The sequence below is a fragment of the Anolis sagrei genome, chromosome 6 (assembly GCF_037176765.1).
Source record: "Anolis sagrei isolate rAnoSag1 chromosome 6, rAnoSag1.mat, whole genome shotgun sequence".
In the NCBI taxonomy this organism is placed as follows: Eukaryota; Metazoa; Chordata; class Lepidosauria; order Squamata; family Dactyloidae; genus Anolis; species Anolis sagrei.
Window position 1 is genome coordinate 26,980,601 of NC_090026.1, and position 24,211 is coordinate 27,004,811.

Below are 24,211 nucleotides of genomic sequence, written 5' to 3' on the forward strand. Positions count from 1 at the left end.
AACTGGACCAATGACCGGACTGTGGCACAGCTAGTTAGTAGCCAGCTGCATTAAATCACTACTGACCGAGAGGTCATGAGTTTGAAATCAGCCCGAGTTGGAGTGAGCTCCTATTAATAGTCTAGCTTACTGTTGACCTATGCAGCCCGAAAGACAGTTGCCTCTGTCAGGTAGGAAATTTAGGAACCGCTTTATGTGAGGAGGCTAATTTAACTAATTTACGACACCATAAAACCTTCCAGCAGTGTTTGTAAGAATGAGGAAGTATTCAATCAAGGACTTGGTATTACAAGTGGATGGTGAAGTGGCATCTCCCCCTGTGGCCGGAATCGAGCATAGTCTCATGAAGCCGGAAAGCTGGAATGTTAAATTGCCTCTGTGCCTGTCTATATATGTTGTATGTCTAATGGCATTGAATGTTTGCCATGTATATGTGCATTGTAATCCGTCCTGAGTCCCCTGTGGGATGAGAAGGGTGGAATATAAATACTGTAAATAAAATAAATAAATAAATGAGCCAGCTGTAATAATGTGCTGGAAAGAACTGTGTACTTGTGTTCGCCGGATGGGGGAAAGCAAGAGTATTATGGTATATAAAGATGAAGGAATATAGTGTAAACAGACCAAATAATTTTGCTTGCCAACATTATAATTTCATTTAAAATAAAATAAAAATAAGGCCGACTATTTCGATAAGGAAGAACGGAAAGTCAGCACAAAATGTGTCCATGATAAACACAGGGATGGGTTCTGGTATGTCATTTTCTCGAGAAATCTTGAGCAATAGGAATGTGTCATCTTTAGAAAAGTGACCTGGCAAATGCAGAGACAAGGCAGTCAGCTTTCTACCCCTTTTTGATACAAAAGATTTGTAAAAGAAGTATATAAAAAAAGAAGTATCAAAAATCACAACAAAAGATAACATCTGGGGCACTGTAATCATAGAACTCCAATGTCATCATTGAAGCATGATGTAAACTACTGCAACTAGGAACCACTGATGGCACAATGGTTAAGCCATTGAGCTGGCAAAACTGCTGACTGACAGGTCAGGGGCTCAAATTCAGGGAGAGTGGGTTGAGCTCTCTCTGTCAGCTCCAGCTCCCCATGCAGGGACATGAGAGAAGCCTCCCACAAGGATGGTAAAACATCAAGACATCCGGGTGTCCCCTGGACAACATCCTTGCAGACTGCCAATTCTCACACCAGAAGTGACTTGGAGTTTCCCAAGTTGCTCCTGACATGAGAAGAAAAAAAAAACCTAACGCAATAAAAGTATCCTATGAGTAGATTCACAAGGAGAATGAGAAACAATAATTTCAGATGTGGTAGCTTTGATGGAAGAGCAATGTCAAAAGACCATCAAAAAGTAACTAAAAAAAAAAAATCCAATGTCAGAAGGAAAGATGTATCAAATGAGACTTCTGATGAATCTGATTCTGTTTTCATTACTTTACAAAACAATACTGCCAGGTTTCAGTGCAGTATGATTTCATATAATGCCTTTCCAATGTAAAGTATGAGGTCTAAAAGCAAGCTGTGTTATGCGTGAGATGTTGCAATTGAGAAAAGCAGTCGGGAGACACCGGGCAGCATAGAGCGAGGCAGCATTCTCACTCTTCTGCCAGTTAAAGTTTATCGACTGGGAGCCAAGGATTTCCTCAAATCAGCCTGCAGGGACAGAGGGGCGGGAAGGGTGAGAATTTCCTCTCATTTGTTCATTCTTGCTCTTTGCTTCTTGTCCTCCACGCAGAAGGAAGTTGGACAGAGCCCTCAAAAAGCAGCGGGCCTGCTGCTGCCAAGGCATTTGATCAGACTCCAGATCCTAGCCATGCCGGACCTGTATACAATTGTGCTGGGACTGCTGATTCTTTTGCCCCTCCTGGGAAACATTTTCTTCCCCTACCTTTGGCTGGACCTGGTCTACTTCTTTACCATGGTGAAAAGTGGATACAAATGCCACCAGTGTCTTCGGCGGAATCCTCCTTTTACCCTCCTAGATGTTTTCTTGGAGAAAGTAAAGAAACATCCTGAGAAGCCACTGGTTCTTTCTGGAGATGAGGTCTATACCTACCAAGACATCAACAAGCGCAGCAGTCAGGCGGCTAGAGTGTTGCAGGGCCATGTGGGGCTAAAAGAACGGCAAACGGTGGCCGTTTTCCTGAAGAATGTCCCTGCCTATCTCTGGGTCTGGATGGGCTTGGAGAAAATTGGCTGTACCATGGCGTGTGTCAATTATAACATCCGATCAAAGTCCCTGTTACATGTGCTCAGCTCTTGTGATGCCAAAGTGCTATTGACCACTCCAGGTGAGCTACCCTGTGTGCTTAAATCCAAATGTTTTGTTGTCTTTGGTCATAGTCCTCCTGGGGTGTTATCCTTGTCCTATTTCCACATAATTTTTCTCAGAAGTTTTGTATAATTATAATCTCCCCTGCATTTAATTTGGAAATGCTGTAGAATCAGAAAACAGAGGGAGGGCGGAGAATCTGTGTCAGAAGTCATATAGATACCATTCAATATATGTGCCTGCCAAAAGTGGCATGAAAATATTGTAGCGGTTAGTTTGAATTTCTCTTAGCAATACAGCTTCTAAAGTAGAGTTTCTCAGCCTGGGGGTTGGGACCCCTGGGGAGGGGTCGTGAGGGAGTGTCAGGGGTTGCCAAAGACCATAAAAAACACAGTATTTTCTGTTGATTATGTGGGTTCTGTGTGGAAAGTTTGGCCCAATTCTGTTGTTGGTGTGGTTCAGAATGCTTTTTGATTGTAGGTGAACTATATATCCCAGCAACTACAACTCCCAAATGTCAAGGTCTATTTCCCCAAACTTCACCTGTGTTCACATTTGGGCATATTGAGTATCCATGCCAATTTTCATCCAGATCCATCATTGATTGAGTCCATAGTGCTCTCTGGATGTAAGTGACCTATAACTCCAGAACTCAGGGTCAATGCCCAGTAAACCCTTCCAGTATTTTCTGTTTGTCGTGTGAGTTCTGTGTGCCAAGTTTGGTTCAATTCCATCGTTGATGGAGTTCAGACTGCTCTTTGATTGTAGGTGAACTATAAATCCCAGCAACTAAAACTCCCAAATGGCAAAATCAGCCCTCCCTCAACCCCACCAGTATTTAAATTAGGGCATATTGGGTATCTGTGCCAAATTTGGTTCAGTGAATGAAAATGCATCCTGCTTGTCAGATATTTACATTACAATGCACAACAGTAGCAAAATTACAGCTATGAAGTAGCAATAAAAATAATTTTAAGGTTGGGGGGTCACCAAAACATGCGGAACTGTATTAAGGAGTCACAGCATTAGGAAGGTTAATAACTACAATTCCTGTGATTCTATAGGATCAAGCCATGGCAGTTAAAGTGATGTCAAACTCTATTAATTCTCCAATGTAGATGCATCCTTCAAAGCCTGAGAGCCAGACCTATCAACACCCATTGCTTCCAGAATACAGTCAACTATACATATTTCTTTTGAATTACACAACCAGGTCTCTTGGCCAATTAGTTTTGCAGAAAACTAGCCTTTCTAGCTTTAGAACAGTGGTTTTACAAGGACTTTAGTTCTCTCAATCATTGTTGGTGTCTCACCAAACTACAAATCCCAAGATTCCATACATTGACCCTTGACGATTACAGTGATATCAAACTTGATTAATTCTCCAGTTAGATGCACCCAAAGACATAAATGGACCCTAAATTAGGAGCAGGTGCAGTTTTTAAAGGCTGTGGCTTCTGGTCTGGATTCTTAAGTAAGTAAATCCCCAAACTTACTTTTTGACCTGAGTTATCTGAGTCACACTGCCATATATTCCAGTTCAAAACAGATAGTGTGGGATATTATTCCCACATTATCTGCTTTGTGTGGAAGGGGCCCCAGACTCCCAGAAAGGCAAGGACAAACTCCCTCTGAACAAATTCTGACAAGGCAACCTGGCCATAGATTTGCCTTAGGGTCTTCATAAGAAAAGCAACTAGAAGGCATGCAAGAAAAACAACTAGAACCAAACCATGTAATCAACGGCATTTGTAATGAATGGAGTCATTCTTTAGCAGGGTATTCTATTAGAAACTGATAATTGGATTTTTTGTACCACCACCACCACAGAAGTTAGCAAGTAAAACACTGGGGAAAATGGACAAAGCAAGGCAACTGGGGGCCCTTCCACAGCCCTATATCCCAGAATATCAAGGCAGAAAATCCCACATTATCTGAGTGTGGTTAACCCAGTTCAAAGCAGATATTGTAGGATTTTCTGTATTCTAGGATATAGGGCTGTGCAGAAGGGCCCTTGGAGAAACTGCCATCTTACTTGAAGTGGCAATTTGGCTTGTGCACTCCTGCAGAGACTTCTTTTGCTCTTCTTCCTCATCCTCTTCTTCCTCCTTCTCATCGTCTTCTTTTGGCAGTGTTTTGCGTTTGGTATTCTTTTCTTTTCTCCTGAACTCTAGACATGACAAGAAGTTAATCCATCCGAGAAAACGGTGTGAATTATAAACTGATAGGGAATCATTATGTCCATCTGTATGCAGTCTAAAACTACAGATGTGCAGATTTTCCACCAACGGTTACTACCCTCCCTTCATTTCCATTATTCCCTTTGTTTCATTAGTGTTTTCTTAATTTTTTAATACTTGCGTTAGGGTTTCTTATTTTATTTTTTCGCAAAGTTCACTTCATGTAATTACTATGTAAAGTTCTGCCCTCTGCAGGATGTCTGGAAAACAACTCATATATATGCTTATAAATTTATTTATTTACTATTTATTTATTTACAGTATTTATATTTATTTACAGTATTTATATATAAAGGAATATGTATGAGTTCTATTCCATGGGAGATTCTGAGGATTTTTAGTTCTGACAAGGAAAAGTGGGAGACAGTCTGTGGAGAGAAAAGTAAGGGAACTAAAAACACAAACACAAGAAGACACTGAAGGACAGAAATGCAATTAACACCCTCTCTTAATATTAATTTTTCAGTTTTGAATTCAAGGTGATGTGAAGTTATGGCTCTGTGGCAAGACATAACATCATATCCTTCACTTATCCCACTTTTGCAGGGATAGTCCCAGGCCCCATCTGCACTGCCATATAAAATCCAGTTTATCTGATTTGTGCTGGATTATATGGAAGTATAGATTCATATAATCCAGTTCAAACCAGATCTCTAGATTTTATTTGGCAGTGTAGGAGGGGCCTCAGTTAATCTTTAGTTGTCTCATTCTTCCCAGTTGCTTATACAATGTTCCAATTTCCTTCTCCCCCCTCCCCTTTTGTCTTTAGCTTACTCTAATTGATGCAAACTAGCTTCAAAATCCAAAGGTAGTTTGCTCTCAATTCATTCAGCAGGGCAGGGAGAGGGACAGCATATTCCCCCTCCCTGCAGACATAGACAAAAGCAACCTGTTATGGGGCTGCAGTGGCACAATGCATTACACCATTCAGCTGCTGAACTTGCTGACCAGAAGGGTGGTAGTTCAAATCCACAGGACGGGGTGAACTCTTGCTGTTAGCCTCAGCTCCTGCCAACCTACTTTAAGCACAGCAGTTTACACCGGCCCTCTTATGTTCTACCTCAACATGTTTTAAGACAGTATTTCCAGCCCTGCCTATTTGATGTTGCACTTTCCTTGCACTCCTGCCAGAATGTATTGCACTCAGTGAGTCTGTACCTCAGCTATGTTCTTTATTCTCAGCAATATTGTTTTGATGTTGTTTACATTTGTGAGTGTTTTTATTTATCTGATGTTTTTAATTGGTTGTGTTTTACTTGTAATTTTTGGCTTGTCCCTTGTAAACCACCCCGAGTCCCCTAGGGGAGATGGTTGGCGGGGTATAAAAATAAAGTTGTTGTTGTGGTGCTGTCACACGCTGGGCCTGTGCATTAGACTGTAGACAGGACATAAATTCTGTGTGCCCAACGGGATGCTGGGGCTGCCTCAGATTAAAGGCCCTTAGATTCCCCCAAACAGAGTCTTTAGATTGCTTAAAGTAAGTCCAACAAAGTTCTTTATTGATGAAAACAAACAGGTACTTTCAAGCTTTCTTAACAGTCTATTGGCTCTTGCAATCTTGTTCACTGGGAACAGGCACTATCTTCATAACTGTATACTAACTAATGGGGAAATCCTTAACTTCTAATCTGGGCAGTCTGTACTTGCCTCTGTTGGCGTGGAGCCCCTGCACCCTGTACCAACTGTGTCTGGCTTCCGCGAGTAACCCTTACCAAGCAGAGCTTTGTAGACTTCCAGGGGAAAAGAAGGAATTCAGGTTGCTGTGATGGCTGGCTTCAGCAAAGGAGCTGTAAGGCTGCAAAATCCACAGCCAAGCTGTGGGGCCTTTTCTCCCCGGCCAAACTGTAGGCTGTAGGCTGTATATCTCCCCGGCCAAGCCGTAGAAGACAAAGCTTTCTACAGGAGCTCTTCGTTTTATGTCCTGTGCGAAAGGCTTCTCTGTGAGAACTGACTCAAAAAGGCTCCTATTCCCTCCAAAACTCAAAAAGGGGCGAGACCAGGGAACCTAACGATAATTGACAGGTGGCTTGCCCTATGATTGCAGCCAAAAGAAGCCACCTATCTGCAGAGTCCCTGAAACTTGAGACTATAACAAACATTCAATGCAAAGCAAACAAAATGGGAGCTTCTGGTACAGCTGTACCAGCACAGTTGTTGTTGTTGTTGTTGTTGTTATTCAAAAACATGCAAATGTGAGATCAATTGGTAACACCTTGGCGTGAAGGTAAACAGCACTCCATGCAGTCATGCCAGCCATATGACCTAGGTGGTGTCTAGGGACAACGCAGGCTCTTCGGCTTAGAAATCGAGATGAGCACCACCCCCAGAGCTGGAGATGAAAGCTTTACCTTTACCTGTGCATCTGTGTTTTATGATTTCGAGACATTGAATGTTTGCCTTGTGTCTGTATATGCTGGAATCCGTCCTCAGTCCCCTTGGGGAGATAGGGCAGAATACAAATAAAGTGTGTTACAGTGTTACGGTCTCTCTTAATGGGCATGCTTCCTCATTAATAAGTTTTACCACCATAATCACATTTTGATGTTGCTTGCCCAATTCGTTTCCTGTGAAATGCTGGAGGATATGTGACTCTATGATATCATCCTGCAGGGAGAACTGATTTATTGGACACCGTCCCTCTTCTGTTTTAGGGGAGGCAGTTGGCTTTTAGACTTAACACTATATAACTCCCTGCATAATTATGTTAGTTGCAGTTGATTCCTTCCCTCTTTCCATTTCCCAATCTAGGACGCATTCACACTGTAGAATTAATCCAGTTTGATACTGCTTTAACTGGAATCAATACAGTGGAATCTTGAGATTTTTAGTTTGATGAAGAACTAAAGGGGAGACTAAAGACTTTGTAAACTACAACTCCCATAATTTCATAGTGTTGACCCTGGTAGTTAAAGTGATGTGAAACTGCATTCATTCTACAGCACAAATCAGTGGTTTTCAACCTTCCCAATGCCACTATCCCTTAATATAGTTCATCAGGTTGTGATGACCCCCAACCATAACATTATTTTCGTTGCTACTTCATAACTGTAATTTTCTACTGTTATGAATCGTAATGTAAATATCTGATAAGCAGGATGTATTTTCATTCACTGAACCAAATTTGGCACAAATACCAGATACACCCAAATTTAAATACTGGTGGGGTTGGGGGAGGATTGATTTTGCCATTTGGGAGTTGTAGTTGCTGGGATTTGTAGTTCACCTACAATCAAAGAGCAGTCTGAACTCCACCAACGATAGAATTGAACCAAACTTATCTCCCATGACCAACAGAAAATACTGGAAGGGTTGGTGGGCATTGACTTTGAATTTTGGAGTTGTAGTTCACCTACATCCAGAGAGCACTGTGGACTCAAACAATGATGGATCTAGATCCCACATGGCACAAATACCCAATATGGCCAAATGTGAACACTGGTGGAGTTTGGGGAAAATAGACCTTGACATTTGGGAAATGAAGTTGCTCTGATTTATAATTCACCTACCATCAAAGAACATTCTGAACCCCACAAATGATAGAAGTGGCCCAAACTTCCCACACAGAACCCCCATGACCAACAGTAAATGCTATGTTTTCTGATGGTCTTTGGTGACCCATCTGACATCCCCTCACGGCCCCCCAGGGGTCCTGAACCCCAGGTTAAGAAACACTGGCATAGAGGCACTCTTATTCAAGACCCAGAAGTCAGATAAACCACTGACATATAGCTTTACATTTCTGTCATTAGTTAATCAAGATTTTTGTCTACGACAGTAGCAATGAAAAGATTACAACATTCTGTAATTAAAACTCCCAGAATGTTTTTGACACTACACAGTTATGGCACTACGATGCTACTTGGTTCCAAAATCCTACAGTTCGTCATATATGAAGTGCTGGAGGTCTTTGACAGAGAATTCTAAATATAGTATGATCCCCACATCCATGGGGGACGGGATATGTTCCTAGGGATGATCAGATACTTAAAATCATGGATAATAGCGAACCTTATTGAACAAATAACTTCCAGTAGAAATATACCATAAAACTACACTGAAGAATGTAGGAAATACTGATAGAGAAAAACTTCCTGGGTATTACTAGGGGCACTTCCACACAGCCCTATATCCCAGAATATCAAGGCAGAAAATCCCACATTATCTGAGTGTGGACTCAGATAACCCACTTCAAAGCAGATATTATGGGATTTTCTGCCTTGATAGTCTGGGATATAGAGTTGTTTGGCAGGGCCCTGATAGTAGTAGAAAAGGGGCCCCTTGAGGCGAAGGAAGACAGGTGCTTTCCCCCATTCCTCATTCACTAAGTATATGCAAATACAAGTGACTTCATGGTCAACTTTAATAATAATAATAATAACAATAATAATAATAATCTTTATTTATACCCCGCCACCATCTCCCCAAAGGGGACTCGGAGCGGCTTACATGAGGCCAAACCCAGCGATACATTACAGCAGCATAAAATATAAACAACAAAATAACATTGCAATAAAAATAAACCAACAAAATAAAATAAATAGTACAGAATAACATAATGAAAAATCAAACACAGTGGTCGGGCCAAATGCACTACATAAAATGATAAAACTCTAGATGAGATAGCAATGAAACGTGCAATTTGTGAGGGAGGATACCATATAATTGTACTGGGGGGCCAAGGAAATGCATAGAGAGGACATATTTCGTCACGTGCAAGTAAATTAAACTGTGAATTATAGGCCCTGTGGCTACAGAAAGGAGGGGAGGAAGTCATACTGTACTCCTCCCTAAACTGCAAATTCCAAAATTCTTCAGGATGTAATTAAAGTGAAATTATATTCCTACAATTTCTGCTATGTGAAAATGCTGCAGGTAAAGAAAATTCAGAGTGGAATCAAAACAACATACTGGATTGTTGCCCAGAAATCCTTGTTTAAACACATGCATATCCTACCTCAAATAAATGACAATTTTACAGACTGGCAATGTTTTTTATATAGCTTTAGTTTTTTTTTTAAAAAAAACTTTATTGAAATTTTTGAAAACCAAATACAGATGTTGATCATTCCTTGTGAATTTCTGAATGTATCAGAAAACAATGTATGTGAACATAAATATAATAATTATTATGATTTATTGTGTTTATTTATACCCCACTTTTTCTCCCTGCAAGGACACTCAAAACAGCTTACATTTATTTATTTATTTATTTATTTATTTTGTGTCAAAAGCATTGCATAATTAAAACGAGTATAAAACTGATAAAATAGAGGGAATACAAGCAGCTAAATAATTTTAGACCAGTGGTTCTCAACTTGTGGGTCCCCAAATGTTTTGGCCTTCAACTCCCAGAAATCCTAACAGATCTTGCTGTTGTTGGGGGAACATTAAGAGGAGTGGTGGTTCTCATGGAGCTTTTCCTTGATTTGAGTCTACTAATCACATGGTCTGCAGTCCCTCCCACAATCTTAAACAACATAGAGCTAAGGGAAACTGCATATCAATATATACATACAATATAGTAGTAAGCAATCACAGTTATATGCATAACAAATAACTAGCATAAAAGGCTTGTAGAAGGTTGCTATTTCCAACAGAGTACATCATTTTTAATTGTGGGAATTTGGGGTAGAGAATTGTTTGCCAAGATTCCCAAGCACAAAAGTTAGAAAGCAAAGTCTGACCAAAAATCTTACACGTTTTCTTTACTCTTTGCCAGATTTTCAAGAAGTCATTGAGGATGTCCTGCCTATCCTAAAGAACGAAGGCGTGCAAGTTTTCTATCTGAGTGATGACTCCCCAACTCCTGGTGTGGAAGCTTTGCTGGGACGGATAAAATCCAGTTCAACCGAGCCCATGTCTCTCTCTTCCAGAGCCAATATAACCCCTAATTCTACATCCCTGTATATTTTTACTTCTGGAACTACAGGTGAGTCGAGCTGTGTCTAAATTTACCCGAGAAATCCAGGTTAAAGCATTTTCAAGCAGTTGTACTTTTACAAGTTCTTTAGCCTTCTCTGCCACATAATGCAGATACCTTGCTAAATTACAACTCCAATGATTCTATAGCACTGAGCCATGACAGTTGAAGTGGGGTCAAACTGCATTGATTATATAGTGTAGTTGCATCCATAGTTAGAATTATTGCCATAGGAATCAACAGAAACAGAGTGCCTTAATGCTCATGTGTGAATCACGTAGGAGCTGGGCATACGAATCCTTCTTCTCACATAAACCCAATTGTAAACTCTGCAACTTCAGTGAGAGCAACTGTCTCGTCCATACAATTTTTCTTAGATATTAACGCTAACACACAGAATGTTGATGACAAGAGAAAGATTGGGAGATTCAAGAAATGAGGGATGGAAAGTCAGCAAGCTTAGACAGTGTAGGGTCTGGAGCACCAGCTAAACCACTGATCTCGCTCATAGTACTGCAATATGAAGTGGAGTCGACCCTCCACATTTGTTAGGGTTAGCAGTACAAGACACCTGCAAAAATAGAAAACCAGCAAAGTCGAATAACCACTAGAGTCTCGTGTATCTGACATAAACGGGCCAGCAGAATGTCGGATAAATGAAAATGTTAGATAATAAGGAGTCTCCTACTGTTACCCATGTGACGCGGCACTAGACATCTAGAATACTAACAACAGGGACTCAAAGAGTTAAGGCAAGGTGATGCCTCGGGGCTAAAGAGGTCCAGTACCCAGATGTGGAAGAGGAGCGTGGAAATCAGAAAGAAGGAGGGAGGACGCTTCCGCTTCCGGTCCTGCCTCTTTCCCCATTTTCCTCCCTCCTTCTCCTCCTTATCTTGCCTTTTTCACTTATTGGGAATGGAGAGAGAGTTGGGGAGCATGCCTTTAATTGAAGAGGAAATGCTGGAGGAAAAGGGGAGCATCGGATAAGAGCGTCAGATAAGCCGGAATGTCGGCTAAGCGAACGTCGGATTACCGAGACTCTACTATATTTAGTTTTTTTACTTGAGAGAACATCTCCCTAGGAATCTCGAGGTGGCCAACCTCTGCCAGACATTTACCATAAATTCATGCTGCAGGACCAACAAATGCCTAGATAAGTGTTCTCTTTAGGAAGCTGTAGTTCATTCATCACAACTCTGACAGAAGTTGGCAATAGAGTCACAGTGGAGGACATTGCTACACATTAATCCACAAATAATCAATCTGTAAAAGTCAAACCTACAAACATCAAAGGCTAATTGTGCTGCTTCTTGCTTGAGGGAATATTTGTCATTGTTAGATGAACCCTTTCTCTGGCTTTCTCTAGGGCTACCGAAAGCCGCTCTCATCACCCAGAGGAAGCTACTCATTGTGTCCGGCATGTTCCATATATGTGGGGTGAAGCCTCAGGATATCATCTATACCCCACTCCCACTTTACCACTCGGCTGCATTGCTTCTTGGGGTAGGAGGATGCTTGGAGGTTGGTATGTATAGAAGGGTCTAAATACATAAGGGTTAAAACCCACTTTTCCCTGTATGTCACAGACAAAAAAGATATGCTAATATATTAGTCTATTAGAAGAATTAGATAGATATGAGCAGTTTATTTATTTATTTTATTTATTTAGTACACTTGTATACCGCTAATATCTCAGCCTGTGCGGCGACTCATTGCGGTTTACAACATATTTAAAAATACAATATTCACTTTAAAAATATAAAATAAAATATAAAAATACATACATATACATACATAGTATTGGGCCACCAATACAGACCGGAACATCTCATAGTTAAAGTCGTAATCCAATTCGTTATCCTTGATTGCTAGTCCATGATCAAAACATCATCACATCGGAATTAGTTGAAAACTTGCTCGAACATCCAAGTTTTCAGTTTTTTCCGAAATGCCATTAGCGAGGTGGCTGATCTTATTTCAGTAGGGAGGGCATTCCAAAGCCGGGGGGCCACCACAGAAAAGGCCCTATCTCTCGCACTTGTGAAGCAGGCGGGATGGAGAGAAGGGCTTCTCCTGAAGATCTTAGGGTCCTGGTGGGCTGATAGGCCGAGATACGTTCGGATAGGTATGTAGGGCCAGAACCGTTTAGGGCTTTAAAGGTCAAAGCCAGCACTTTGAATTGGGCTCGGTAGCTAATCGGTAGCCAGTGGAGCTGGTACAGCAGAGGAGTTGTATGCTCCCTTTTGAGAGATATTTTGGTGAATTGACATCAATGTGTAAAGATTGTTTGGGAGCAGATTCATACCCCGTTCTCTAGGCTTTCAATATGCATTTCATCATCTGAGCCGTGGTGGCACAATGGGTTAAACTTTGTTCTGGCTGAACTGCTGACCTGAAGGTCAGCAATTCGAATCTGTGAGATGGGGTGAGCTCCCATTTGTCAGCACCTGGCATCCCATGTGAGGACATGAGAGAAGCTCCCACAGGATGGTAACACACCCGGCGTCCCCTGGGCAATCTCTGTAGATGGCTGATTCTCTCACACCAGAAGCGACTTGCAGTATCTGAACTTTGAGATTTAAGTAGGATGAATTCACACTGTTTTCCTGTGTAAGTGTTCTGTGTACAAAGTATTAATCATGAAAAATCCTGAATTCTTTTCCCACCTTTTATAGTAGTAGTAGTAGTAATAATAAGAAGAATAAGAACAACAACAACAACAACAACAACAACAACAACAATGTGTTACAGAGTCAGTCTCCCTTATCTAAAATGCTTTGGACCAGAAATATTTCAGATTTTGGCCCCACACACATGCTTTTGGAATACTTATATTTGCATATACTTAGTGAATGAGGAATGGGGGAAAGGGGGTTAGTCAAACATCCAGCACCTGTCTTCCTTCCCCTCAAGGTGCCCCTGATCTACTACTATCAGAAATCCAATGGGTGAAGGGGAGAGGATTCTCCTTACACTAGGCTCCTATAAAAAGCAGACACCCCAAATTCTTCCCAAGCTGTCAACACATTTTTCATCCTCTTAGCAGGAAGGGAGAGGAAATCCTGCCCTTGCCTACCACAAGTCTTTTTTATTCTTCTGGACTGGATACAGATGGTGGTCACTGGGGGCATGCTGTATTTGTCTTCATGATCCAGTTGTAGGGAGCACACCCTGCTGCACACTACCATTGGTGGCTGCTGCATGTGTGACTAGCCCCCTTTCCCCAAAGGTAGAAGTAGGTGATGCCAAAAAGTTTCAGTTCTTTTAGTATTTCAGTTTTCCAGATAAAGGAGAATCAATTTGCATTATTACTTCTTAACTACTTTTCCCTATTGATAGCAGTGGTGAACAACAGCAGATAACATGACATCAGTTAAAATAATAAATAAAATTAATATATATTAAAATGTTGATATTATGGCTGACAGAGTGTCTATGAACTTTGTTTTCTTCCTGCATCAAACTTTTTGTGGTTCAACAAGATTCACAATAACCTACTCCTAACCACCTTTCTCTCTCTTTCTTTGGCTTTCATAAGGAGCTACACTTGTCTTGAGGTCAAAGTTCTCCGCTTCCCATTTCTGGGATGACTGCAGGCGATATCATGTCACCGTGATCCAATATGTAGGAGAAATGATGCGCTACCTGTGTAATTCACCAAAGGTAACTGGGAGAAACCACATATGTTGGGAGAAAGGAGGCAAAATTGCATTGAAACCCTTGCTAGAGTCTAGAATTTAATCACCGGAATAATAGCAATGTTCTTGGAATTAAAATACTTAGAATAAAAAATCTTAATTATGGTTCATGTGTCATGAATTGGCTTTGCCCTTCTGTGTTTCCTAAGAGTCAATAAAGGCCAATTGTCCACTTTTTAGAGTCATGGTTCTCAACCTGATGTTTTGGCCTTCATCTCCCGGAAATACTAACAGTGTTAAACTGGCAGGGATTTCTGGGGGTTGTAGGCCAAAACACATGGGGACCCACAGGTTGAGAACCACAACTCCAGAGTTTCTAGTTGAATGTTAATCTGTGAACTACTGCCATTTGATTCCATATTGGGTAGAATGAAGATTTGTCCACAATAGTCAAACCTACAAATGTGGAGGGCTGACTATAGTACATTGTAGGAAAATCTAGCTAGATGAAGAAAAGCAACTTCTGAAAGATTCCAGCCCAAACATTTAGAGTTGAGGCACAGCACAGATGAACAGCTGCTAAGAGCACATCTGTTTTACCACAATGATTGCCCTGACTAATTGCCTTGCAGAGGGACAATGACCGTGACCACAGCGTGCAGAGAGCGATAGGCAATGGCATGCGGATTGAGGTCTGGAAGGAATTCCTCCGTCGATTTGGATTCCTGCAAATCTTTGAGTTCTATGGAGCAACGGAGGGGAATGTTGGGTTCATTAACTACACCGGGAAAGTTGGAGCTGTGGGACGAACTCACTTCCTTCACAAGGTAATGAAGTGGAAGATGATTCATGATTCATGATTGGAGATGTAACTGGTGAGGAGGAATCCTGCGGTTATCTGCACTCCGTGAACAAAGATCCTGCTAATATTGGCGTTTGAGTGTATAAATTAAAAAGAGACTTGGGAGGAATCTTCTGAAGGTTGGATAGAAAGATTGTGGCTGCATTAGTGTGGGATTATGAAGTTACTTTTCCTGCTTTAAGGATTTGCTGTAATTCTTATACCAGAATAACAAACTCACAGGTCATTTGAGGCCCTCCTCATGTCATTTAACAAAATGACATTGGTGACTACATGTTTTAATGGTTTTTATGTATGTTTTTATATTGTTATGTTGATTGTTATTAATTGCACTTTTATGAATGCATGGCATCGAATTGTGCCAATCTGTAACCCGTGTTGTGTCGCCTTATGGTTGAGAAAGGCAGGCTACAAATGCTGTAAATGATAAATAAATAAATGTTCATAAAATACAGTCTGATGCTTGTACAGGAACTTTTGCCTTTGGACTGAGATTTCCATTTCCTATTTGTTCCATTTCAGAAAATGACAATGTTTGAAATTGTTAAATACGATGTTGACCAGGATGAGCCAGTAAGAAACGAGAAAGGGCAGTGCATCCCAGTAGCCACAGGTACGTTTGTAAAATCAACATGCACATATGGATTGGGGTTCTATAAATATAATATTATTTTTAGATGCCCTCTTCCTCTATACAAATGATTATGTATATTAAAGGCAAACTTTGTAAAAAGATGTAAAAAGATGAAAAGCCATAAGAGGGTGTTAAATGGTTTGTACCAGAACTATACATACCGCCCTCCCCTTTCTACACACACACATACCTTAGTGGCACAAGTAAAATCATTCTGATTGGTCTGAGAAAATTTAAATGTCAATTGATTGAAAGTTCTACTCATTTAAAAATTATCCACTTTTCATTTTTAGCAGTTGAGAGGGAATTCACTCAGAGAGTTCAATTAAAGAGTGAGAAAGGTAGTGAGTTGGGGTGTAGCTACACTGGAGAATTAATGAAGTGGAAGATGATTCATGATTCATGATCACTTTAATCATCAAGAGTCAATGTATGGAATCCTGGGATTTGTAGTTTGGTAAAATATCAACAATGATTGAGAGAGCTAAAGACCGACACTGTAATATGTCCCAAATGCACTTTACGGGCAATTTAGAACTGTCTGCACGCCTGCCTATCCCTAAAATAACTTTCCTATTTCCCTTGGACATGCCCAGCATTTTAAATTTTAATCCTTACAGTTGGCCCTGCCACAGGTTTTTAAAGGCATCGTGTCATTATTGTATTGTTTTGCTTTGTTATGAGTTATTTATAGTTGTATTGTTGTTGTTATGTTTTATGATGTATTTGGGCTCGGCCTCTTATAAGCCGCACCAAGTCCTGCGGGAGATGGTAGCAGGGTATAAATAAAGGATTATTATTATTATTATTACTATTATTATTATTGTAGAACAGGTATGGACAAACTAAGGCCTGGGAGCTGGATGCAGCCCCCTGAGGGGTTGACAGATGGGAGCTTACCTCAGGCCTTCCTCATTTTCCTGTCCGCTCAGCATAAGGATGCAGTTGCCCGCCACATCCTTATGCAGAAAGGACAGGAGAGGAAGGCATGTAGCAACTGAGAGCTCGCAGGAGCGCTCTCAGCCACCACGTGTCTTACCCCTGACATATTGCTGAGAGGACAGTCCGAAGATCCAGGAAAAGGATCGAGGAACAGTCCCATCCTTATGCCAGGAGGATAACCTGTGGATGACCTGGGCCCTTCTCCGCCCCTTCCTGGCCCAGGCCCTTCCCACCCAGTGCATGCCCACCTGCTCTCCTTCCCAACTTGGTCCTCTTGACCAGGTCCACAATGCAGCCCCAAGGCAAAAAAGTTTGCCCATGCCTCCTGTAGAATTAATGCAGTTTGGCACCAATTTAACTACCATGGCACAATGCTATGAATTCATAGGAGTCATGGATTTACAAAGTCTTGAGCAGTATCAAAGATCTTATTTATAAGTCTACTAGAGCAACATATCTTCAGGAGACATTAAACAAATGGGACAAGGTAACCAGTTCTGCGAGAGAGTGGCAGCAAATCTTACAGACTCAAAGGGGAAAATATGTTTAAACTACTTTTATCCTGCCTAATTTTGTTCCTACGTGCTTTTACTAAAGCACATTACAGCCCAGCATAGAGTCAGTGCTGCCATCTTCTGGTATATATGTTGAACAGGAAAGCTTTTTCTCTCTGATGTTTTCATATTGTGATATTTTGTTACCTGAGATGGAACACTAAATTTGCACTCTTCTCATATGTTAAGGCATGCTATAGCATACACCGGACAAGTTTTGGTGGCAGTGGCAGAAAATTTTGTAAGCATCTACCTGTTCTTTTCCCCAGAAAAAAAGCACAAGAGATAGGAAGACAGTACAAAATGTGCTGTCCTTTGGTGATACCTCAAATCAGCAGCCTGATTTGACAGCAAGTATGAATCTATATAGGTTTTAAATGGATTCTTAGAATAGGTATATGTTAAATAACATTATGTAACAAATTTTGAAATAAATTCTGCTTCTGGTTTGAAAATGTTATTCCTGTTTAATTGTGCAGTACTTACTTTGGAAGTAGATGTTATATTCCAGAAACTTCATTTTTGTGGCTGCCACAAACTACGTTGAACTGGTTGAGACTCTACGAGATATGCATTGAAAAACAATAGCAAGATGTACTGCAGTTTGATAAACTTTTCCCATGTTTTTTTTTTATGATAGAGCCAATTAGGAAATGACATCTATAGCCAAGGAACAAATATCATATTACATAATGTTATGTAAAATAAATTCTGTTTCAGCTCACAACCCTTGAAAAAAGAAAAGCAAAGAGTTACATTATGTGCTTTGAAGTGGATTATATGACAGTGTAGGCTCATATTATTCAGTTCAAAGCAGATAATGTGGATTATCTGATTTGATAATCTGGTTTATATAGCAGTGTAGAAGGGGCCTCAGTAGACCATAAGCTGACCGTAAACTAAGAAAACCAAAGTGATTCCAGGTTGCATCAATAAAAGCATAGTATCTAGATCAAGGGAAGGACTATTACCACTGCATTTTGCTTTTGTAACCTGAATACTGTGTCCAGTTATAAGCACCACAGTTTTTGGAGTAGATACTGACAATGTTTACATACAAGGGTGACCACAACGTTAAAGGACTGGAGCAGCTTAGGGAGCTAAGTGTATCTAACCTAGATAAAATATGTGATTGCCATGTTTAGATATTTGAAAGGACAACAGCTTGTTTTCTGCTGTCCAGAGACTAGGACATGGAACACCTTAACATTAGGAAGAGTTTGTTGACTATGGAAAACACTACCTTGGAGTGTGGTAAAGTTTCTTTCTCTGGAGGTGTTTAAACAGAGGTTGGCTAGCTATCTCTGAGGAGTGATTTGATTTTATATTCCTGTATGTCAGGGGGCTGGACTGGATAGCCATTGTGGTGTCTTCCAACACTATGATTCTTTAGCTTATTCCTCTGGGTCTTTTTTATTCTGCAGGTGAAACAGGCTTACTAGTGTCCAAGATCACCGAGGTCACCCCATTTTCAGGCTATGCAGGAGACCGCAAGAAGTCAGAGAAGAAGATTCTCCGGGATGTCCTAAGAAAGGGAGACAGCTTTTTTAACAGTGGTGACCTTCTGATGCAAGACCATGAAGGTTTCATATATTTCCAAGACCGAGTGGGAGACACTTTCCGGTAAGCAACACAATACATCTATGGCATGGGTAGAATTTGCTCCTTTGCTTTTATTCACTGTGGTTAGGGACTCTGAACCAATACAGAAGTGGAAAGATATTTTTAAAAGCTACTTTTTAAACCTCTTTAGGAGGTATTCTAATGGAGATTGACCATAGACTCATGCTGCAGGAAGTAGAGGTGCATAGAAATGTGTTTGCTTTAGTAATCTTTAGGTCTTCCAGGACAGGATTATGGTCAGCTTCATTCTGATGGACCTAGAAATTTTGAAAGAGAATGTATTAATCAGATCTGTGAGTGATTAAATATGTACAGGTCAAACATGCCAAATGTAGAGGGCTGTCTGAATTTTTGTACAGCTCTCCAATGCACAAGGGTTTTTGGGCAAAGAAAGAATAAAAACCAATTAAAACAAAATAATAAGAAAAACTAAATAAAACATATTAAATATTCTTTAAGAATTCCTAAAAATAAGCCTAGAAAGCAGTTTTGAAACAATTATAACATTACTTTCATATACTTTTAAAAAGTGATGTGTTGATGGCTGATATATCATTGACTATGCTTGAGGATTGCTGTAACCAATGCACAGAGCAATAATATGCATATCGGCAAGTCAGTAAGTTAGTCTACTTGTGTCCAAATGGACTGATGATCTTCATGCCCCTGTGTTTATGGTCCCATCTACACAGACACTATAATCCATCTTGAAGCTGGCTTAAGGTTGTGGTGTCTACAAAATGTTCACCTCCAATGCAACTTCCAACAAGCATCCAGCGCGTTAAAAAAAACTAATTGAAAAGCTCAAAATCAGTCGCAAAATTTGCTGTAGCCAATCACTATATGGCCACTGTAGAACAGGAATTAGAGATAAATGTGTGGAGTATGCATGAGAGCAAGGCTAGTCATGGAACATTTGGATAAAGGAACCAGATACATAGCTCATCTGGAAGGTAAACAAATTCCTTCCCTCTGGAAAGGAAATTGATTTTTTTTCCTTTCCTGCTTTGCCTTGAATTGCTGTAATGTGGATCTTTATCAGATAGGGTGATTCTTTGCACTGCATCTTGCCAGATAAAATAGTGAGAAAAAAATATTTATTGCAACGGGTTAATCAGCAATCTGCGAATCTGTGTGGACTCCACTCCAGCTTCAACCTGGTTTCCAGGGTGCCTATGTAGATACTCTGGAGAAAAATGGATCTGTTTTTCGGCATCCTGAATTGGATTAAATGGCTGTGTAGAAACACGTTGTCTACATGTATACAAATGCAGAATATGAGCATCACCTAGGCAGGTGATGAAGGGAATTGGCAAAGAAAAAGGAAACCTTTGAGTTGAATCTCCCATGACTTCTCCCTTGAGCATGGTGTTATTATTAGCACAAAAGACACAATATTAATAACTCCTCTCTCACTGCAGCTGGAAAGGAGAGAATGTGGCTACAACAGAGGTTGAGAGGACTTTTGCTGCATTGGACTTCATTGAGGAAGTCAATGTATATGGTGTGCCAGTGCCAGGTGGGTCTCAAATGTAGTTATTTATATCACATCTTTGTGATGCCCCATTTAATGTCCAAATGTATGGCATGAGAAAGCAATGACATCAGTAGTTAGGAATTTTTATTCCAAGTATTTATTATTATTGCTATTATTCCAGCTGTTAAAGATATTGATGGAGTATTGTTTTTTGAACACTGATTATTTGGTACATCTATAAGTTACGATGCAAAATGACCTTCTCCCACTTGGTCCTGTACAAAGTAGACCACTTTCTCAAAAGCAAGGCTAGACAAATGCTGGCAGTCTGAGGAAGCATTTATGACATCTTTAAAGGGATAGAAAAATGGAAAGACAAAATTTTTTGATACAAAGTGCCCCTGAAGTGGTTCTGTTTTCCCACCACGGTATTTCAGCTATTTGTCTCGTAACTCACATTTATATCCCCATGAGATAATGGTGCAGTGTATAGGAAAAAAGGGAGGAGGGAACTATCCCTTCCTCTTGTAGAAAAAGCAACCCTTGGAGATTTTTCACATTTTTGTGCGTAATATGTAATACCATGATTTTAAAAAAGCAACTCTGGTTTGTTTCAGGGCATGAAGGAAAGACTGGAATGGCAGCAATACGGCTGAAAGATGGGCTCTCCTTTGATGGAAAAAAGCTGTATGCACATGCCAAGGATTACATGCCAAACTATGCCATACCTCGCTTTGTGCGTCTCAGGGTGAGCGTGACAAAAACATCAAGAATAACACAATAATATGTGGGAGACCACAGTGCAGATTAAATGATTAAATTAAGGAACCCACAGCCCAGAGTTTACAGGACTTGAGCTTGAAGAGATATCTTGGAGGTCTCTCATTCATAGAGGTATCATAAGTAAAAATTGACAGGAGGATCAATAACCACAATTAAGGCTAATTAAGGAGGATGTCCCAGTACAATGGTCTTTATGGCTCTGATTATAGGCTTCCAGGTGGACTCACAGATCAGCAGGCCTCCAAAATAAGACAACAACCAAAAGATTCAGCCATGGTTCTCCTGCAGGTTTTAGTGTTTAGCAACCTCACGTAATGTAAATCACCAAAGAATTAGGCAGGGAGTTCTCCCAGTGTTCACAGCCATGTCTCATCCTTCTATCTTACTTTAAATTGACTAAATGATGTGGTCTAATTTGGGCTCCATTGGTTATTTTTTCTTGCAGGAAGCCCTGGAGATCACTGAAACATTCAAACAATGCAAAGGGCGATTGGTGAAGGAAGGATTCGACCCAGCTGTCGTCAATGACCCCTTGTACTTCTTAGATGACTTGGAAAAATGTTACGTGCCCATGACTCAGGAGATCTTCAGCTCCATCACAAAGAAGAAACTGAAATTGTGAAAGATCTTCCACAGGGAAACCAGAAGGAGCTGTAATTGGGAGACTCTTGACCTCTACCTGGGAAAGTGGAAACTGCCAAACCAGATGATTAAAATCTGCCAACCCGGGGAACATGTTCTTGTGTGTGACAAACCTGTGTACATGAATGGCAGCTGGTGGTTCTCACATAATTAGGGTGATGAACGTACTCTAAATTTTACGATGAACTCTAAATGAGTTGTCTGGCGCCTTATTTACAGATCATGGATAGCTCATTTTAAAGTTCAAACTAAAAATCAGGGCAGATTCATCACCCTGCTGGCTGCCTCTCACTATTGGTGTATGTATGAATGTCTGTGAAATAATCCCTTTGCTTTTCCTTGCTATGTTCATATCAGTTGTTGGTTCTGTATTGTATATATTGAAACTATGTAGAAGAGGCAATGGTCCTGTGCTCTTCACCACCTGGAATGCTTTTTCTTCCTATGATTCACATGTGTGTGTTGCACCCACCGATACAAATATAATCATATGCAAAGTGTGTGACAGCAGACACTTATGGGGAAGTTGGAACTTGCCTTTAGGAAGAAGATATCTTTCTCCATTGCCACATTCATATTTATTGTGGAGACCCACCTCTGTAACAGATTGGACTATTCTTTTAAATATGGTCACTGAAACTTAGGTGAAACCACTCTCTGCCTCAGATGACACAGCAAGATGTAATTCCTCTAAAATGGCTACACTATGAATTTTACACTATGGATTTCTAGTTTACGTTACCCTAGAAAAAACCACTCTATATTCTAGAAGCTTTTATGTGCTCAGATTATTTATACAGTAAAAATATCAGAAGACCTAGAAAAATGCTTAATTTCAGTAAGGACTTCATCACACGCAATAAAGTCAGGTTTCTACACATTTAAGAAATGGCTACCGATGGAACCCATCATATGATGCAAGCTTGTCGCGTTAGTTCCAGGTATTTTGCAATTTCAAAAGTGTGTTTTTTGTTTTATGCTTCCTAAATCAATTGGGAAGTGACTTCTTTTTTAAATTCCCTGCATAGAAACTCATAAAAGCATGAAATTTAATGTGTGATGGGAATTTCCCATTGTCCCCATAGAATTCCCCATAGAATAATATATATATAGAATAAATCCCATTTATTTATCTCTTGTTAAAAAGCACTTCCACAAGAACAAACACAGGATTTCTTGAAGTAAAAAAAAAATGGGGGAAGAGACACTGGGAGGATAATGTCTCCCATGTGATGAGGAGGCAAACAGATTATTTGAAAAGAAAGCTGAATGAAGGAAATGTGAGGAAAATCATTTGTTTAATTTCCAAACCAGGCATTGCAACGCTTAAGAGAAAAACATTGATCCTCAATGCTTTACATATTGTGTGAGATGAAGTCGTAAGATTCCTCACTTCATGCTCCCAGACTCAAAAATTCAATCAACAATTCAATGGTCACCTATATCACCTAGTTGTTGTCTTTCTTTTGGGTTTGGTGTTTGTATGCTTGCATTTGCAGGTTGGTATTTCACCCCCCCCCCCTTTCTTATAGATTTCACCTTATGTGGGACATATGGCAGGCACCAAGCTGTGATAGGTGCTAAAGTAAGTCTTAGTAGATGAGTATAGGAAGAGGAAGCAGAATATATGAGCAAGATGTTTCACTTGGGGTGGTCATACAGAAGAGGCACCCAACATTTTAAGACTGTGCAAAAATATTTTGACATCTATTTGCAAGACATAGGAAAGAGTACAGTTAAGACTGCCTTGAGTTGTAGCCAAGGAGTAGAAACAAAAGGTTGCCAGTAGTATGTCCTTCCACATATATCTAGCTGCGAAAGCACATTTGGTGGCCATGAAGGAAAACCATGGTGGCAGTCTAAGAAGGGAGGGAGGAGTGCTGCACCACTAAAATCTGTCATTAATTTTTAAATCCCATCCTCTTCCAAGATGTGAAATTTGTAAAATGACTGATGGTTGTGTAAGATGAAAGAGGACAATGTATTCCAAACCTGGCCATTTTGGTTTTCAAAGAGCATCACTGCACAATTCCACCTGTTTGCCTTGAAATAATGTGCTCACTGTTCATGTTTTTGGTGTGATGTGAATTAGCAGGATAGAAGAAATAAATAAAATTAAAATGTTGGAAAGATCATGAAATGCCGTGGATGGCAGAATGGATTTCTTACTTGTTACCAATAGCTGGTACCTGGGACACCTCTACAATCTTTTTAGATGTTTCAAAATTTAATGGGATATTCAGTTTAGGATTGCAAGCTCCTAACATCCTCCCATTTTGGGATGTTGGCTAGAAGCTAATGGGATCTGAAGACCAGTAATATTTGGAGAACCAACTTATATTGAAATAAATGTTGTCCCAGTCTTCAAGAAGGGAAAAAAGGACGACCCAAACAACTACCGTCCGGTCAGCCTCATGTCGATACCAGGCAAGATTCGGGAAAAGATTGTTAAGGAAGTGGTCTGCAAACACTTAGAAACAAATGCGGCCATTGCTAATAGTCAACATGGGTTTATCAAAAACAAGTCATGCCAGACTAATCTGATCTCTTTTTTCGATAGAGTTACAAGCTGGGTAGATGCGGGGAATGCCGTGGATGTAGCGTAC

The 24,211-nt window shown here is 40.3% G+C and overlaps 1 protein-coding gene across 1 annotated transcript; it reads left to right on the plus strand.

The window, feature by feature from the left end:
• Window positions 1-1,613: 1,613 nt before the first annotated feature.
• LOC132778067 (long-chain fatty acid transport protein 2-like) lies at window positions 1,614-23,745 on the plus strand. Its single transcript, XM_060780685.2, has 10 exons — window positions 1,614-2,309; window positions 10,250-10,459; window positions 11,817-11,975; window positions 13,989-14,113; window positions 14,721-14,915; window positions 15,473-15,563; window positions 18,505-18,703; window positions 20,125-20,222; window positions 20,798-20,928; window positions 21,409-23,745. Exons 1-10 carry the CDS (start codon window positions 1,832-1,834, stop codon window positions 21,583-21,585), a joined length of 1,863 nt encoding a protein of 620 aa, XP_060636668.2. The 5' UTR covers window positions 1,614-1,831; the 3' UTR covers window positions 21,586-23,745.
• The last annotated feature ends 466 nt before the right edge of the window (window positions 23,746-24,211 follow it).